This window comes from Euprymna scolopes, chromosome 1, assembly GCF_053919585.1.
Source record: "Euprymna scolopes isolate OS-2025 chromosome 1, ASM5391958v1, whole genome shotgun sequence".
Classification (NCBI taxonomy): domain Eukaryota; kingdom Metazoa; phylum Mollusca; class Cephalopoda; order Sepiida; family Sepiolidae; genus Euprymna; species Euprymna scolopes.
Genome location: NC_136482.1, coordinates 99,227,066 through 99,241,914, shown reverse-complemented (window position 1 = coordinate 99,241,914; position 14,849 = coordinate 99,227,066). Strand labels below are relative to the sequence as shown.

General features: G+C 31.7%; 1 protein-coding gene across 2 annotated transcripts in view; it reads left to right on the top strand.

The window, feature by feature from the left end:
• LOC145257792 (ATPase WRNIP1-like) overlaps positions 1-14,849 on the top strand; it is a 45,847-nt gene that overhangs the window by 6,944 nt on the left and 24,054 nt on the right. The window contains exons 2-4 of one of the 2 annotated variants that reach the window (XM_080115691.1): positions 6,728-6,922; positions 8,202-8,434; positions 10,831-11,048. In XM_080115691.1, coding sequence (XP_079971817.1) covers positions 6,728-6,922; positions 8,202-8,434; positions 10,831-11,048 — 646 coding nt within the window. The remainder of the gene's footprint in view (positions 1-6,727; positions 6,923-8,201; positions 8,435-10,830; positions 11,049-14,849) is intronic. The other variant, XM_080115698.1, reaches the window with a different exon arrangement.

Here is a 14,849-nt window from a genome sequence, read left to right as displayed (position 1 = left end):
TTTAAGTATGTGTTTAGGGAGATCATCGATGTAGATCAGGAAGAGAGTTGGGCCCAGGATTGACCCTTGAGGGACTCCAGCATTAATACTGCAGGCCTCTGATTTTTGTCTATCGACCACTACTCTTATGAGCCTATCGGAGAGAAATGATTTAATGATTGAGAAAACATTTCCAGTTATACCGTAGCTGGAAATCTTGTGAAGTAGGCCTTTATGCCATACCTTGTCGAAGGCCTTTGATATGTCAAGAGCAATTGCCCTAGAAAGGAAGCCTTTGTCAAGAGATTCACTAATCCTGTGAGATATAACCGTTAGCACATCTGCGGTAGATCTTGCAGAACGGAAACCATATTGTGTGTCACTAAGAAGGTTATTTCTGCTGAGGTGGTTGACTATTTCACTATTTAATATGGATTCCAGCAACTTACTCATCACACACAGGAGACTTATTGGTCTGTACTGAGAGGGAGATGACTTATCACCTGAATTCTTAAATACAGGGCATACTGATGAGGTTTTCCAGGGAGTCGGAAAGCACTTTTCCTTAAGGCAACGCTTAAACAGTTTCGTAATTATGGGAGCAAGTTCTGGTTGAAGCTTTTTTAACACTATAATTGGGATGCCGTCAGGGCCAGTTGCTTTACTGGAATCAAGGTTCTTGATTAGCTTGGCGACCTCATGCACATATATTTGTATGTTACCTAACGTGTTCTGTGTTATAGGAGGAAATATGGGGAGTTGATGGCCTTCGTCGCATAGAGTAGAATTAGCTGCAAAGTTCTTTGCAAATAGTCTGGCCTTGTCTGATGCTGACGAGATGACCTCTGGTCCATTGATAATGGTTGGGATAGAACGCGCACTTCTGTTCAGGATCCTATTTGTTATTTGCCAAAACTGGTGGGAACCAAGCCGCTGATCAGCTACTTTGGATTTGACAGACTGGGCGTATAGCTCTCTTGCATTTTTTATTACTCTTTTACAGTGGTTGCTGGCATTCCTGAAAGCAGCTTTAGTCTCAGTGCATCTATTACATTGGTAGTTATGGAAAAAGTGATTTTTTTCCATGATCTTTAGGTCTTTGTGGAATTATTCTCCTTGTTCATCACTCACAGCCTCCAGGTCGTCAAGGAACTTATAAAGGTGGCTGTTCAAAAAATGGAGCTTGATGCTCATGTTGTACCTGAGATCACAAGAAGTGAGGAGCATTCTGTTCACAAGTTCATTCATCTTATTGTTTTCAAAGAAGTTTTGAACGACTGCCACAAAGGATAACCAGGCTGCCTTCTCTAAAGCAGTCATCTTAACAACAAACATCACGAACGAGGGTTTGAATCCGTGGGCCATCAAACACATCTGCTTTGATCTTCTCAAATTATAACCCTGGTCCTGGATATGACCTTAAACTATATCTAGTGGTGAGGTCCCAGCTTGCAGGCTTTTGGGGAGTGTGGAGCCATCCTTTAATTACCATTGCTCCCAGGTCCACTCTGACCCGGAGTGGTAGTACCTGTTAGGGTCCCAACTATGGATTAAATAGAAACCGACTTGAAAACAACAAATATATTCTATTAAAAACTTTTCTTCAAAATCTTTGGATTCGGCATTAAATAACCTGAAAAGGGTTGATATGCCGTAAAACAAAAACAACCAACCAACCAAATGCTAACCCTAGTAAAGCTATGATGATGTGTTGGAAACATTCACCTTCGATTTCCAGTGCCTTGAGAGATTGCTTCATCAAATCTAATTTGATGTGAAGATGAAGAAAGATGATCTAATCTCTGTTTACAATTGGGTCTTTAATGATATTTGGCATGCATGCTTCAAGAGTATCACAAATAGGCCAGTTCTTCTGGATCAAATGTCTGTCTCAAGCTCGGCTGTTCCACATAGAGGAAACATGGAAACTTGTTGAAACCTTTCTGTTTTCCAAGAAAGTTGACCATCTTTAAGTCTACACAAATGATCCAACTGTGTTCATAATACTTTAATAAGTCCATAACCATTCTCATATTGTCATAGTTTTTCCGCAAGTGCACTGAATGACCGACAGGTACTGCTCCATAAACATAGCCATTATGTAAAAGAACACACTTTAGACTGCACTTTGAACTGTCTAAAAAGTCTCCATTTAGTAGGTAGTAAGGTACACTCAGTTCTTTGAGAAACCCTGGGATGTCATGAAAGTAAGCAAAACTGTCTTGCTTGTTTGTATCATGTCCAATGTCTTTATTGTCCAATGAAGGCAAGCCTTTGAAAACTAGAACGGGAACTTTAGAGTGTGGAGCAGGTCGAATAGCTGAGGGAATGTTTGAATATGTAATCTTGTTGGTTTTTCTTCCCAACATCCAATGTGTTTACTATGCAGAAATAAGTCAGTTACATGGTTGGTGGGTTCACGCCAAATCATTGGAACTCCAAAAGGCAGACCATTGCATTTTTCTTTGGTCCAGTCTTGAAGCATTTCCTTGTAGTACACAACATGAGGAGTCCATTGCTTGTCTTGATCACCAAGATGAACTTTAAAATATGCCATGTAGGCATGCATGACGAACAAGGATAGGTGACGTCTCTGATGATTGAATGTGTAGCGTCCACATATGTAGCAGAAGGCATCAAGCTTGTTCCGCAATGATGTCTCCTTATGGAAGTCATATTTGAACTGAAACAAAAGAAAAATTTTAGTCAAGGAGGGTAAAAAATTTGTCCCCAGTCCTGACTGGTAAAAAATATGCACACAATGTTTACTTGAATTATTCATGAAGTAGAATTCTTAAGACTAAACAAACACTCCCATTCATTTCCTTATCTATTTTGCTCCCAAATGTTTGTTATGACACCCTTATTCTTGTTTACATTCCTGAGCAAGGGCCTTTTAAGAAGATAAGTTCACACAGGTCACAAAATTTAGTCAATATTAACTTTAGGAGCATCTCATTTAAAACCTCTGGTTTTTCTTTCCTATTTAATCCAAACATATTATCACTTCCTATGCTGTCTCATGCTTTACTCTATTCTAGGAAATTTCTGTTGCACGAATATCTGGAGGATTTATGTTTGTACTGGGTATATATATATATATATATATATATATATATATATATATATATATATATATATATATATGGACGTGAAAATGCTTATGCATGGGTTACATAAGTTCAAATTTGTAAAATTTCATTAACCTCAAAGTTGCATAAAAACTAATTTCAGATTTCAAATTAGCACCTTAAACTCCTTCAGAATCAGTTGAAATATCCAATGCAACTCAGTTACTAAAAATTTGTTCCCCATGCTTTCGTTGCCTGTTGATTTGAGAGTAACTCGGTTATTCCAGATTTATCCTGATGCTCAAGCTGCAGCTGAGAGAAGCGGCATATCAGAGCACCTGTGGGGGAAAACTCAACCACAACATTTAACAGTGTTAAAAGTATTGCAATATCGACTTAAGGTCATGTGTTCTAATGTGCTCAGGACGGTAGAACAATAAATTCCAGCAACCAGTGAGTGTTTGGTTATATTTTGAGAGGTCTATCACTAGACAAAGTTAAGTGTAGCCACTGGGACTTAGGGTTAGTGCACATTGTTTTGCCGATGTGTACATCCGGGTCATTTAATTATGTACTTCCATTTCTTGTCATAAATAATTTTACCAAGAATTCTTCATAAGTTTTGGTTTTGGTTTCAATTATAGCTGATGGCATTTAAGTCATCTATTATTTTTATAAAATTTATAAATAATTTTATCAAGAATTCTTCATAAGTTTTGGTTTCTGTTTCAATTATGGCTGAAGGAACTCAAGTTTTATATATATATATATATATATATATATATATATATATATATATATATAATATAAAGCTGAACGTCTGTGTGTGTGTGTGTGTGTGTCTGGTCACAAATAGGCTTCTATATGGTTGACTATTTTAAAAAACTGATTACATATAATGATAGGAGATGTATCGAGGATCAGGAATGGGTATGTTTGATCTGGCAGAACGATGGTTCATAAAAATTTTGGGGTCTGCCTTCGCGCCTGGCTCCCAAAGTATGGAAATAAAACATGAAAAAAAACGTTTACAAGTGTTTTTGATATAGATGTACCTAAGAATACTTTGATAAGTATGTTTCAAGTTCAATAGGGATGGTATAATAAAATTGTGGGGTCTGCGTTCATGCATGGAAATATGGCACAAACTTTAACAAAGACTTTTCATATCTATTTGCGTAAGTGTACTTTGATAATTATGTTTCAGTTTGAAAAAATATGGTATAATAAAATTATTGGGTGTTCGTTCGCGTCTGACCTCCATAGAATATAAATATGTCACAAAGTTTAACAAGGTTTTTTAAAAGAGGTGAGGGTCCACAATAACACCTTAACTTTAATCTTAATTCACGTTAGCTTTTATTTATTTTTTTGAGTTGAATCATATTGTGTCGAATAAATTCACCTCATAAATTCATGTTCTTATTAAAGTGAAAGTCAAAAAAAAAGTCGGAACTTTAGACAATTCTCGACACAAATTTTGCATAACTCTGTTTTTTTCCTACCTCACTTGCACATGGCACTCTTTCGAAAATGGATAAATAATAAAAAATAAGACCGTTACTTGTTATTGTGTCAAAAGAAGGAAAAAATCCTGCTCACGTGATTACGTGTCTTTTTAAAAACATTTACATAACCTTTTTATTTTTATTTATATATCTGTTTAAGCTTTTTTTGTCAGTATACTAGAAGGAATTCAGTTGATTACAACCCTTTCTGCGTGTTCTTTACATTACAATAGTACAACCCTGAATCTGACGGCACAATACTACACCGTTCAATACTGTAAAACTGAAATGAAGCCGTTCTGTTTGAAAAGGGTGCCATTTTCTTCTTATTCATATTTATATCGATTCTTTGCTTTAAAAGCTAAAGTAATTACGTGTTTACTTTTTTAATATCCCATTTTGCTGTTTCGGATTATTTTACTAAAGTAAGTAAAGCTTCATTATTTTTCCAAACTGTTTTTGTTTCTTTGTTTTTCGATATTTTGTCGATATTATTTAGTAAGAGTGTTTAGCAGAAAAGCCAACAAACGACTACCCGAAAAAATAAATATACAAGAAATAAATGTTACCATAGTCAATAAAAGTTCAGTTCATGTTTTTTTTGTTTTGAAATAGTTTTTAATGCTCTTTACTTGAAATAATTTCAGCAAACCGAAATTAAAACGAAATTTGAGGCGATAACTACTTAAATGAATTTTTATATAAACTACACATGCCATAATCGAATATTCCTCAAGCACAAAATAATGGAAAACATTAAAATATGTTTATAAATATTCCTTACATTGACAGAGCTCTCTTAATTTGTTAACACAGAATGCTCAGGTGCCCCTCCTTCAAATTGAAAATGGGGCCCTCCATTTCAAAGTTGCTGCCATTTTGATTTTTTTTTTTTAACCGGTTCGTGAATTTTTACAAACTACTTAAAAATACAAACCAATGAACTTTTCTATCATAAAAGTAACTTTTCTTTCTTGTATATTTATATTATTATATATATAACATTTTCTCTTTGTAAGGAAACATCATTTTGTTTGTAACTCTTAGCTACGAATGGAAACAAAGTTGATACAAAAAACATATTTTCGCAAAAATTATCTTTAATTTCATATTTTGCTTAGGATAAAATTTTGGAGTATCAAAACCTATCTCTTTACAACCCCCTCCTTTTCATAACCTATCATATTTTATCAATCACAGTCCATTTTCTGTAGGCTGTTTTTGAACCCAGTCAATGACGGGTACTTCTGCTAGTATATATATATATATATATATATATATATATATATATATATATATATTTTACATGTTTTTATTTCAGTTTCATTCAAGCTAATGTACCCAAGTCATACGGATATATTTTCTTATTTTTGAAATTGTAACTTTATAAAATATAACATTAACTCTATAATAATATATATAAATATATTAATATATTTATACTATAAATAGAACATTAACTCTAATAATAATATATACGTAATCTGCAAGAATTAAAATATCATATTTAAGTGTACTTTATGACTGGGCTTTGCCAGGCGTTCGTGCTAGCTTAGATAGCTACTTTTGCAGTTGAAACAAAATAGCTACAATAATATCAGAGCATCTCCATTTACACTGAACATCTACAGTAAGCCAAAATCTATATATTACATATGAATGAGTCTCCTGCTAGTTAATTATTATTTTTATTAACTTTTCATTATATCCATCCCACTAAAAAAAAAACAACAATTTGTGTTGCATAGTGAAATTTTTTTTAACTAACCTGAAAAGCTAGAATGGTCTGGAAATGGGAGATCATTTGACATCAAATTTCACGTGGCTGCATAATAAATAAGAAAATTCATCTCAATTTCATTTTTTTAATCTTTTTGCTATTAATCACTTACATCCTTTATAAACAACTAAAGGAAAGACTTTCTTTGAGGAAATCATAGTTTTACTTGCTACTAATCAAAACATTGTCATCGTGCAGTGTCACTTTTGTACGAGTGTATCTAAATGAAAGCATATATATTTCTTTATTTTTAGGAATCTGATTACTTTTTACTTAGCTTGAAACTTTGTCTCTTTTTATAAATGAAATTAAGACTTACCAATAATTACAGAATCCAGATATCAATTAACATGCTTATATTTTATATTTTTTTTTATCATTATTTTTAGACAACTTTGGCTAAAATGATTGCAAAACAATGCAAAGAATATGGTTTGACCACATTCAGGCTATTATCAGCCACAAATTCTGGTGTCAATGATGTGAAACAAGTGGTGCAGGCAGCTAAAAATGATATGAAAATGTTCAAGTTGAAAACCATTCTTTTTATTGACGAAATTCATCGTTTTAACAAAGTGCAACAGGTAAATATATATATACATATATATATATTTTTTTTAAATGTTGGCTCATCACTTATCGAGGACAAAAGCTACTCGAGGATAAGACGTAATGAGATCGAATAATTGTCAACTGAAAGATGAGAAACACTATTGGGGTACTAGCATTGATCAAAGATGTGAACTCTGTATGATTATTTATGACAAGAATTTGTTTATATTGGGTTTGAAGGTCACTAAGTTGTAACTAACAGTGAAGCAGTCTTGTGATAATGTGTTCAATAGATGGGAAGCTTTTGCAGAGCTTTGTTCATGGAAATTCTCTCTGGCTCTACACACATGGAAAAAGAAAAGAAAGTCACTTTCCATTGTGTTAGCAGAATGTGTTTTTGGTGTGAATATCTTATGAGGAGGAACCAAAGATTGGAGCTCAGTCGAGCATGTTTCATGGAAATAATAATAGGGTAAAGAGAAACTAGTAACGTCTCTTCTGTGAGAAAGATATTGTAGAGAAGATATGATCCTCTCCCACTAGATTTTGATTTCGAAGTCTATTTTGTACTTTGTGCAGATAAGAATAAATATGTGCAAATAAAAATTGCTGGTATCAGATGTTTTGGCAAACTGATAAATCATAGAAAAAACAAAATTACTGAGCAACAAAAGTGAAGAAGACTAGAGATCACATTGGTCGAAACACATTAAAAATCTATCAGTGTTGATGAAGACAATTCTCCAAATCAAAAACAATGTAATAGAAAACTATGTTATGAAAAAAAAATGTACAGAACTTTTAAATTTGCATATGGCATCCTCTAATTGATTAATGAAAACTGCAAATTTAAATTTTATTTGTTATTTTTTAATATATTGAACGTTTTTGCATGCTATATATGTGTGTGTGCATTAAGATATATTTTTGCATGATATATCTAGTAGGTTTATTTGGATTTTCACATGTGGACAATCTCATTTTCTGATTGGTTGAAATTCAATGAGAAATCCATTGAGATTAAATATTTGATTGAATTGACCAATCAGTATTAAGTATTTAAACAAATAAACATTGAATATTGTATAGAGATGTTTTTTCTGTTGCTGTTTTTCTATCACTGTTGTAATTATAGTAAATTAAAAAAAAAATTGAGTATGCATTTAAATTACATTGAGACAAGAAACACAGATATACAAGATCTTATTTGACAAATTTATTAACAAAAAGATTTAAACATGTTATATTTATAAACATTTATTTAATAAATTTTTTAAACATTAATTCTTATTCTGTTTTTTTTTTCCTCAGGATAGTCTTTTACCATACGTTGAGGATGGAACCTTGATATTATTTGGTGCGACTACTGAAAACCCTTCATTCAACTTAAATTCGGCTCTCCTCAGTCGTGTTAAGTTGATTATTCTGGAGAAACACTCTGTAGAAAATATAATGTCTATATTAAATATCACTTTGGAACATTTGGGTATCAGGAGTTTCTCTGATGAATCAGAAATTGATAAACAACCTTGTAATGATAGCAGGTAAATATCAAAGTAATATAATAATTGATGTGAGCGTGTGTGTGTGTGTGTGTGTGTGTTAGGTTTCTGTAATTCAAAGATCCAAGCAAAGTTGTGCACATGCAAGCTCTATGCAGAGTTAAATGTAAACACGCTTCGCTCTTTGCAGTGATTCACTTTGCTCTGTTCAGTTATTGCACATAGGCAGCAAGCATTCTGCCGATTCAACCACCATAAGTCTAATGAAAAAAGACCAACAAATTTATAGCACTAAGAAATCATGGCAACAGTATAATAGTTGCAGATGTGTAGGTATACTGAGATGATCAGAAAATGCATTGAATGCAGAAATTAGAAACTTGTGATTTTTGGAAAATCTATAATAGTGTGATGAATAATGGACTATAAACGATTTTTCCCCCTATCCAAATCCAACCACCATGAGCTGGCCCCTGTTTTCTCCGATCTCTACAGCAAATGTCTTGCTGAATCTTGCTTCCCTGATAACTGGAAAAATTGTCTTTGTGGTAACATTGTTAATGAATTCTGGTAAAAGAACTGATCTTCAAAACTATCACCCTATCAGTCTCCTCTCGTTCTTTGCTAAAACTTTTAAAAATCCTTAATTAATCTAATGGTAGTCCACAACCTAGTTAATGCTAAACTGTCTGACTAATAGTGTAGGTTTAGGTGAACCCATTCTACTGCTGATATCCAAACATGTCATACATTGAACAAAGCTGATGAAGCTAAGGTATATAAGGTGCTTGATATATCCAAAACTTTTGACAAAATCTAGCATGAAGATCTTCTCATAAAAATGAATCCGTACAGTATCACTGGTAAATATTTAATACCAGCAGGATCTGTTATATGCATCAGGAACAGTTGTGTTCTGGTGGTGCTTGGGAAAAAGGGCAATTTTGGCAAGGTAGGAAAATTGTGTAATTATGGAATAAATATCGATTGAAATTGATTTTAGAACTGTTCTTACAGAGATATAGTTTTCAGTAAGAGTTATTCCCTCTTTCCCCAAAAAAAGATGCACTGTAGTTTTAAATCACATAAAATCTAGTTTATTACCAACTTAGTCGGATTTGGACCTTAGAATTTACCCTTGTTTTCTATGTGTTTGCTCTATGAATATTGTTATCTTTTCCAATTATAATATTAATAGAAAAGTATTAAAATACAATCAAAACATTAAATCTATTATATTGCATGTCGGCCTCTTTGTAAATAAGTCAGCCATTTTCATATTCTGTTAATGGTCGAAGAAAATCAATTACTTTGTATGATATTTTGTGATGCGTGAGGTGAAAGTACCGAATAGTTATAAAAATCTGTGTCTGTTTTCTGCTGGAGTACATGTAAAATAAATAAAACTGGTATATTATTAGTAGTAGCATTAACAATAATACTAATAACAATAAGTAATAGTAATATAAATAACACAATAATAATAATAATCAAATGTAAAGAGAGAAAGAAAAACATAAGTTTGTTATGCAGGGCTTTCATAGATATGAATGCTACAAAATGTAAGGAGGAAATTTTTCATAGACTGAGTACATGTAAAATCAGTAGAACTGCTATTTTATTAGTAGTAGCATTAACAGCAAGAATAATAACAATAAATAAAAGTAGTAGTAATAATTATACAAATAATAATACTACTAATAGTATTAGTCTCAATAGCAGCAGCAGTGTTTATTTATCTATGAATGCCAAGAAATGATACAGAATCATGTTTTAACATTCAACATAATGAATCAAATTTAAAGATAAAAAACAGGTTTCTGCCATTTCATGCTTCCATAGTGATGAATGACACAAAGCAAATGTTACCCAATATATTGGTATTGGTGTTATCAGATAAGACTGAAAATAATGGTTTCCTGACCTAAATTGCACCAAGCATTGATGTTATTGTTTTTTTCCTTTTTCAAAAATAAATCATGTTCTGCAAAGTCAAAAACAACAATTTTCCTCTATAAAACCACCAAACCAAACCAAACCAAACGAAAAAATATTTAAAGATACAAAGAACTTGAGTAACTTTTTCAAAATGACTGTATTTAGCATTAAATAACTCAAAAAATGTTGATATGCCATAAAACAAAACCCAGTCTAAAAATAAAGATTGTTTTCTATAACGAAGAGAAAGTATCCATTACCTCCTCTTAGAATCTCAACTGTGTTATTGACGGATATCAGGACTTTGCATACTAGTTTTTAATGTTGCTATTTTAAATTCGGTTTAGTCAAAATAAAGTTAGGCAATTTGGAACTATTTCAACCTAGAAATATTATGTAACTTGGCTTTGGTTAAGATCAAAATGAAGTATCTGTGCTGACACTACACTACAGGCTATTTGCTTAGTAAAATCTCTTCTTTTTTTTTTCAATTCTCTTAGGCCAAATATATGGATATGTGAGAAAGCTGTCAAAGAACTTTCCTTTATGTGTGATGGTGATGCCAGGGTGGCACTTGGCAGTCTTCAGATGGCAATACAGAACCAAATACTGCAAGTAAAATTAGCCAGAACTGATAAAGACCAAAGCACTATCATTATTGATGCTGATTGTATGAAAGAAAGTCTCAAAAAATCATCCATTGCTTATGATAAGAATGGTAAGCTAGTGTTGCATATTACCTGTAGGAATATTCTTTTGAGTATATGGAAGCAATTAGCTCCTAAAGAGGTCGCATATTTTATTGATTAGTTTTATTTGCTTTTTTGAAGTGGTTATATGAAAATTTCTGTAAATGCTTTCTGATTTTTGTAAAAAAAAATTTAATTTTTTTATTTTGCAAATATAATTTTTTTTTTTTTTTTTTTTTACTTTTGCAGATTTTGCTTTTCTTTATAGTTTGCAGATTGCTTCCTAAGTAAGCCTTGTATAAAATTTAATATAGATTAGAACATCATTAAAAAAGATATAGTAAATAAAAAGTAGTAGTAAAACTACACATCTAAAATAAGAATAGGTTTAGGATTTTTAAAGTTGATAGAGTTGCACAAGGGATAAAGTGTTAAGTAATAAGCAATCCTAACAGAAATGTGAGATGTACATTCTTTAAGTGAAATTCAGCTTTTGGTAATTCAAAAAAAGCAAATTTCTGCTTTTTTCTTTAACTTCAGCAAAAGCAGGATTTCCACTTAAAGTTAAAAATTTTTTAATAAAAAATGTCTAATTTCTGCCTTGACATTATTTCTTTTTCACTTTATCTTTCTTTCTCTTTTCCCATCTCTTCATCTTGTCTGACTTTCCTTTATCTCTGGGAATGTTAATTTTTCTATGCCTCAAATAATACACAGTTGGGATGATAGGACATGTAGAAGATATTTCTCATCAAAGAATGATTTACCGTATCCTTCATTCATACATACACTCTTGGGGTCCTATTTTTTTTTTTTTTTTTGTAGTCAGTTGTTTTTTTTTTTCTTCAATATTTACTGGACAAAGTATATTAATTAATGTTTTTCTTTGGCCCCTCCAGATTGGAAAATTGGTAAGGTTTAGGTAGGGCAAAAATGGCTGAATAAACATAGGACATAGTTTTGAAAGCCGATTTATCATAATTTTTTGTTGGTTTCTGACTACTTTTTGATTGTATTTGAAAGATTAAAGACTAAAGTTAATTTTCCAAAGGAAAAAAATATTTGTACATGTGAAAAAAAACAAAACATTACAAGGTGTCTTCAACATTACTTTTTTTATTTAAATTATGCAAATACTTAGGTAATTTTAAAAAAAAAATGCTTAATCACATATTTTAATGTTTTTCTTGCAAGTAAATGTACTTTAACTCGTCGAGTTAAAAAGACTAATTTAACCATAAATATACAGCATATAACTATAACTAAAGGCAAGAATAAATTACTGTTCTACTTGGATGAATGAGATTTTGTGTTTTAACTTATTTTAACATATTCTTTTACAAATAAATATAAAACCCTGCCAAGTTAAAAAGACTGATTTAACTATAAATATACAAATAACTATAACCAAGGGCAAGAATAAATTACTTTTCTATAATTATAACCATATTTATAACTATATTTAGTGATTTTAGTAGTATTCCTACAACTTCTTGAATTTTCTTTTTAGTCCTCACTTAAAAAATATTTTCTCTTTCAGAAAGGTAAGAAACATGGTTTTAGTAGTATCCTTAGAGTTTTTCTTAATTTTAATTAGTGCTTTCAGTAGTGCTCTAGAGGCCCCCTGAGTTTTATTTTTTTTCACTCATCACTTAAAAAAAAGTATTTTCAAGATAATAAAAGACAATATTATCTCAAAACCACTTTTTATTTGGAACATTTTTTTTTTCTCTTACACTTCGAGGGTCAACGAGCTGATGTTTATAGGATTAACTCATAAACTAATTAAGTTATGAATTTTGGAACATAGCTGTTAAGTGTAAGGGTTATTTTAATCGGCTATATTTAATTTAATTTAGTTTCATACAAAAGGAATAAAGATGGGGCGGAAGCTCTCTGTGAAAATTCACATACTTCCAATTTTTGTGAAAATTTTAAGATAGGTATTAGATATTAATTAATAAATCTCTGCTATCATATAAAAGGAACTTTGTGTGTGTGTCTGAGTTCATTCCCTATGGACTTGAAAACGGCTGGGTCGCTATCTATGAAATTTCACACAAAGGTACATTATGTGCCTGCTAGTGTTCTTAGATAGGTTTTCTATCAGAATGTCTTTGATAAGTATTGATAATCGAAATAATCTAATGAAAGAAGGAACAGGTTATTTTGACCAAAGTTAACATCTTACACGGCCTAACGTTACAAGTGCATTTGAGAAGTTTTATTACCACACAAGCTGAAAGGCCCAACATATATTATTATCACACAAGCCGAAAAGTCTAACGTATAAAATCAACAGTAGGTTCTTTGATATGACGGAGGCACGTTCAAAATTAATGTTTATGCTTGAAGTACAATCTGACAATGATACTTGACTTTTTCATTTTAAACTTAAATTCAAACCATTATCACTGCACAAGCAATAAGGCCAGCCATATAAAATCAATAGTTAATTGTTTGATATGACAAGGGCAAGTTTGAAATGAATGTCTCTGTTTAGAGCACAATTGAAGTATGATATTTGACTTTTGCATTTTAAACTTTAATGCAAGGCATTATATCTATAATATAAAGCTGAACGTCTGTGTGTGTGTGTGTCTGGTCGCGAATAGGCTCCTATATGGTTGACTATTATAGAAAACTGATCACATATAATGGTAGAAAATGTATCGAGACACAGGAATGGGTATGTTTGATCTGGCATAATGATGATTCATTAAAATCGTGGGGTCTGCATACGCGCCTGGTCCACAAAGTATAGAAATAAAAAAAAATTTAAAATTAAAAAAAACGTTTACAAGTGTTTTTGATATAGATGTACATAATAATACTTTGATAAGTATGTTTTAACTTAAATAGGGATGGTATAATAAAATTGTGGGGTCTGCGTTCGCGCCAGGCTCCCATAGAATGAAATTAGGCACAAACTTTAATAAAGACTTTTCATATCTGTATGCGTAAGTATACTTTGATAATTATGTTTCAGTTTGAAGAAATATGGTATGATAAAATTATGGGGTGTTCGTTCATGCCTGACCGTTATAGAATGGAAATATGTCATAAAGTTTAACAAGGTGTTTTAATATAGATCCACAGAATATTGTGATAAGTGTTTCAGTGTGAACAGGTATGGTATAATAAATTATGGGGTTTATCTATTTTATTTTTACTTTCATCATATTTTGCTTTGGTTTTGATACCCCAAATTCGAAGCTATCTCTTTACAACCCTTCCTTTTCATAACCTATCCTACTTTCATAAATCAGAGTCCATTTTCTGTAGGCTGTTTTTGAACCCAGTCAACTACAGGTACTTCTGCTAGTATAAAAATAATTTTATGAAATCAACGTAAACTTTTCTACAGTACAATGTAGACTACAATATATTGTGAACTTAGTGACTGTGAGCGGAATATCGTGATGGGTCCCCAATTAGAGCAGGCAGTCAATCACTTTGATTGAAAAATGGGCTATTTCATTGATTTTGATGACAATAAAAATATGGGAGTGTGAACCGGGCAACGTCAGGTCACCCTGCTAGTTACATATTCTTTGGGATATTTTTTTTTAAGAGGTATAATCTCAGCCACATTGGAAAATTCAGATATTTAAGATTTGAATTAAATTTGCTCCGTAATCATTAAACACAAATTAAACAAGGTTTCCTAAATTTCAACTTTTTCTTAAGACCCCCTAAATTTTAGACCTTTTCTAGAATCAAAATCATGTATTTTTTTTTATTATCACTCCAGACATGGCATGAAGCCACTTGATGTAAGCAATAACAAAAAAAAAAAAATAGTACTCCCAAGATAAAAAATTTACCAA